Source organism: Trichoplusia ni (genome assembly GCF_003590095.1).
Source record: "Trichoplusia ni isolate ovarian cell line Hi5 chromosome 25 unlocalized genomic scaffold, tn1 tig00000124_group24, whole genome shotgun sequence".
Lineage (NCBI taxonomy): Eukaryota > Metazoa > Arthropoda > Insecta > Lepidoptera > Noctuidae > Trichoplusia > Trichoplusia ni.
This window is the reverse complement of record NW_020799898.1, coordinates 1-4861: the sequence shown is the minus strand read 5'-3', so window position 1 is coordinate 4861 and position 4861 is coordinate 1. Positions and strand designations below refer to the sequence as shown.

General features: G+C 37.4%; 1 protein-coding gene across 1 annotated transcript; it reads right to left on the bottom strand.

Annotated features, from left to right (window-relative positions):
- Positions 1-496: 496 nt before the first annotated feature.
- On the bottom strand, positions 497-4679 carry LOC113506783 (meckelin-like; the record flags this gene model as incomplete). The annotated part of the gene is made up of 10 exons (XM_026889621.1): positions 497-991; positions 1238-1386; positions 1909-1975; positions 2097-2189; positions 2261-2338; positions 2650-3038; positions 3193-3362; positions 3606-3693; positions 3873-3998; positions 4485-4679. Coding segments are annotated over 10 exons (1491 nt in total), but the record flags the coding sequence as incomplete, so codon positions are not given.
- Positions 4680-4861: the final 182 nt, after the last annotated feature.

Sequence of the window (4861 nt, the reverse complement as noted above, 5' to 3'; positions counted from 1 at the left end):
TCAGTGTTAGTCCATTAACTCAGGAAGGCAATAGGAATATATATCTACTATCAATCTATGATTAATAGGAGTAGATCAGTAATGAAATATGTTACAACTAAGGGCAGAAACGCAAAAAACTAATCCGATTTAAAAAAAATCCTACGTTATATTTTCTAACCACGCGGACGAAGTCGCGGTAACAGCTAGTCACAAATAAATATGGATGGATGGAAGAAGCCATGAAATAATGTGTACAATACCAACTTACCTTAAATATTAAAAAATAAGTCAAAGTTATTTTTGGTATTAACTTGTTTACGGGGTTAACTTATTGAAATCTTATATTGACTTATAGGATTGCTTTCATATCTCTATTTATACTGGAGTATTTGGAATCTTATACAGAAACCATTCTATGTTGAACTCCCCTAAGATAAATTACTTTTCTCGCAATAAAAGATCTCTGAAGTTTTGACTTTGTTTTATGAAGACTCGTCTTTGATGAAAAATACGTATTTACTCGTAGGTGTATTTGGAGATATTAATTAGAAATTAATCAGACATACCCAGGTGGACTTGTTAATTCAATTTGTGAATTGGATTTCAGTATCTTGGATCGAATTTCAATGGCCAGAACGAAGCCTTTCCATTTCCCACAGAAGATTTCATGGACTTTCCCCAGCTATGAAGTCGAGTGCCGAAATCTACTTCAAGCTTGAAAAAGCAAAAACTAAGGCAAAATACTAGCCACCAAGAAAAAAACGAATTCAGTTACAACAGGAACGCTGACTGACAGATTAGATCCAATAAAAAGTACCAAACGGCATTTGGGGGTCTACTCACTAAGCTTCTATATTGACAGATAGGGTTTATTCAATGAGATAAAAACGTTCTCACCTGCCACACAATAAGAGTGACTAATGCAGCCAAAAGGGCGTCATCTGTCGCTACCAAGACACAACTGAACAGCATAGCATCAAACGTTGACAAACTCCATTCTTCTCCCCACCTTGGAAAAATACACGTGGTTCTAGTAGAGATTGTATGAAATAGAAGGAAGTCAGTCCTTTGGGCTACCAGAATTCCTCTTCTGGCAAAAAAAAGGGAACAAAGGTTGAGTTCTCTTTTGTAATCCTTTGTAAGTTATCATTAAAAGGTTATGGCCAAATGTGTTTTTGGAAAGTATCATTCACAAAACAGGTTTTCAATACCAAAGATAGTTTTGGCTTCAGAAGAAATACTCTCATATTCTTACCAAGTAACAGCGAAACAGGAAGAGGTGTTATCATCGGGGTCATATAGCAATGTGCTGGTGTTGCCAGCTTCCCGTGTCGTCAGTTCCACGTTCAGAAGGCGTTCCAGAACGGTACGCTCACTGGCAACCCAGCTAAGACCGTCTAGAGCCTAAAATTCAGTGTATTTGTTTACAAAACAAATTATTTAGAACAAGTTTTATAAATATTGCTCAAGTATTTTAAAATTTATTGTTATTGCACACAGTCACTCTTGGGATCTTTTCTTCTTATCGTGCCTTCTGTGCTTGTAGCATTGTAATTGCGTTCGTAATCTGCTGATTAATTTATTTTTTACTAGCTGTTTCTCTGAGTTTCGTAACTGGAAAGACCAATTTATTAAATTTTACCGATGTTTGTATGGATGTAATACCAAAATATAGGGGTAATTTTATGGGAAAACTTTGAAACTAACGAAATTTAAATTACCTAATCATTCTAAAATATGCATTTCAAAAATACAAAATCCCTATATTTGTTTAATAAAAAGTTTAATATCATACAAAATCACGAGTAGGTATACGAGTAATTCTATTCACAAAAACTGTACCCAAACATGAATATTATATAGGCTAATATTAGCGCCAGTTGTTCTCCCACAAACAAAAGTGCCTACTACAAATAGAAAACGTACCCTTTCGAAGAACGCTGCCAAGAACCGAGATAATAAAGGCTTGACGAGTATCGGTTTCACCCTAAACCTAAAAAAAGACATCGTTAGCGTAGTTCTTTACGTTTATTAAGTTACTAAATAATGGGAAAGACCATCTATAGGTAAAAAACTTTTCAATACTGGATCCAATAACAGTTGTCATGCGATTTCAATTTACTTTCTTAAAATGTAGTAATGTGTGGTTATGTATTTTAAAACGTTTGTTACCTGGTATGGAGAGAGATAATTGTTTGTACACGACCCTGAAATGACAATCGTTGTTAGTGCAAGAATCCTTTTTTTTTATTAAATACGACATAATGAAGAAGTATACCTTAGTTGCGGAGCACACACCACCCGGCACGTCGCTAGAGGACCAGCCATTGATCTTAAATCCTTGGAATCATCATTCCTGACAAAAATAAACAATACAAATTTGAAACTTAAAAAATATGCGACATTTTTCAAGCATGGACTGTTAGTGATAAACATTTCGATAAATTATATTACTATACGAAAATTGATACTGAAATAAAGGAAGAACAATTAAAAAGGTAATAAAAATATCCAGCCTATTTCGATACCAAAAGATACCTAGTAGACATAATTATATCAGCCACTCATCGAATTTGGCAGACGGTACCTTCTATAGGATATGGGCCTCTGCCATTCTCAAAATTTCTGCTATTAATTTTAAGATTGTTAACAAGCCTTCAAACCTACCTTCCATGCACGTAATGTGCATAGCAATCTTCCTCAAACACTAATAAAGAAAAGCCAACATTAGCACAAATCTTCGGCAAGTCATCTGTAGGTGGACCTCGAACTCGGTTAACCACCCATCGTGTTAGCAGCAGCGTGCAGTACGCCGTCCACCAGGCGATCGTGGCTAGCGCCCAATTGTAGCCTTGGCTTTGAGGCAGGTAGGATTGCCAAGGCGACATAATCTGATTGGAAAAATAAAATATTGTTTCAAAATGTCTGCACCATGCCAAACTGAGCTCTCGGCTTGTTCGGTCAAGCATTTTGTATCCACAAATGCTTGTCCTGATTCTGGGTGTCTTTGTGCATGTAACATACATGTTTGTTAAGCCCCGAGCTGTGAAATGTATCTACCCAAAACCATTTTCACAGAAAATCGGATTTTCTTTCATAAATCCAATATCGACTATTGTATTGACTAACTCTGCCCAAACAATCGTTTAAAAAAGTTTGCACCCTTCTTGCCCCCACCAAGTCGAGCAAAAAGCGTCACAGCCGTATCATCCTTTTCTCGAAGCAATTCAGACCATTTTCGACCCCCTTCATACTTACATGTAAAATAAGCAGGGCTAGAGTGGCGGTGAACCCCAGCGGCACTCTTCGCATGGTCTGCATGGAGCTCCACTCCCGCGCCAGCGAGGTGGCTCGCCACTTGTTGGACCTCTCATAAGACCCTACCGAAATGTAATATTGTCTGGTTTCATATGTAAAGGAATATACTTACTGCAAGTTGCCAGTGAAGCTTTGTGTCAAATATCACGCTTGCCAAAATGCAAACCCATCACAACAATGTACGGATTATTTGCATATATATTTCACTCGAACAGTGTCAAATTTATGTAGGTGCTTTAGCTATCAGGCTTCAAGAATAAATATATATGTATAATTCGTTTGCAAGTCATAAGTTAAAAATATACCTTTAAATGGAGCATTATATTCAGACCAGTCCAAAAAGAATATATCGCACCGACATTGATTGAAGTTGATCCAAGCAATTTTCAGCACCTGTAGTAATGCATCTTTCGTAAGCTGCTTATAAAAATATTTAATATAATATTGTGTATTTTTGTACGAAAGTCTTTAAATCATTCTATGATCAATTTTGATTTTATAAGTCCACATTTATTATTTATACTCTACACTTATTGAGATCAATTTTCCCAAATCAAAGTCCTGAGCAGTACCTTTAATGAAACCGCTGAATAAATGAAAGCTTTGATGATCCGTTCTTCTCTGAGAGACAAAGGTAGTGTCAATCCGAGTGTCCCAGCTTCCGCCGCCAAAGCGTGGAGAGTGGAGAACCACGCGGCCTGGAACAATCCAATGTTTAATAAAGTGTCAGACGGCTTCAGACAGGCTGGTAACGTGTGAGAAACTTTGCACGGTAAATAAACTATTCAACAACTAGCTCTTATAGCGTGTTATCACAGTTGGTTTGGAAAAAGTTTTCATTGAACATCGTAGATGTCAGATGTAGATAGTTATGACGGAAAAAAATCCAAGAGATTGTCTGTCTGATTGTGGCATTATAGCTCCCGAACTCAACTCAACTTATACTCCCGGATGGAGTAATTTTGATTCAGTTTGTTTGCATTAAGGATGAATTAGGAGTCGGTGTTTTCTTTTGCCTATTTGTACAGAGACCTCATTGTCGCGACTCCCACTCACTTTTGACAGATATTTTGAAAAAAAAACTTACCTTAGCTGCCCTTGCTCTCTTTTGTCAACTATATGCAGACTGGGTATATTCATGAAGTGAATTTGCTATCACCAAGTTGAACGACGTAAATACTTACAAAATACAAGGTATCAGCTATGGCCCCAGCAACTAATGGTACTACAGCAATGTACAGCCCGCCTCTACGGACCACTCCCCGCCATTGTACCATAGCGTACAGCGTTAGAATGGAACCGAGAACACCTCCCCAGATCTGTAAGAAACACTGAGATAGCAGCTGCTGTAAATAAATGCAAAGTAAAGATTTTTTAGACTAAGGCTTTGTGATGTAGATGTCACTGTGAAATTGAAGTTTTATCAGTTTTTAAGGCAGATGAGAGGAGCCTCGAAAATTCTAGAAGCCTTTCACCAGCCTCTCAAGTCATATTGTTGTCGTTGTAATCGCGAAACTCTGCTCTACGCTATGTAGTGCTCTGTCTGGCATTGGCACTAGAT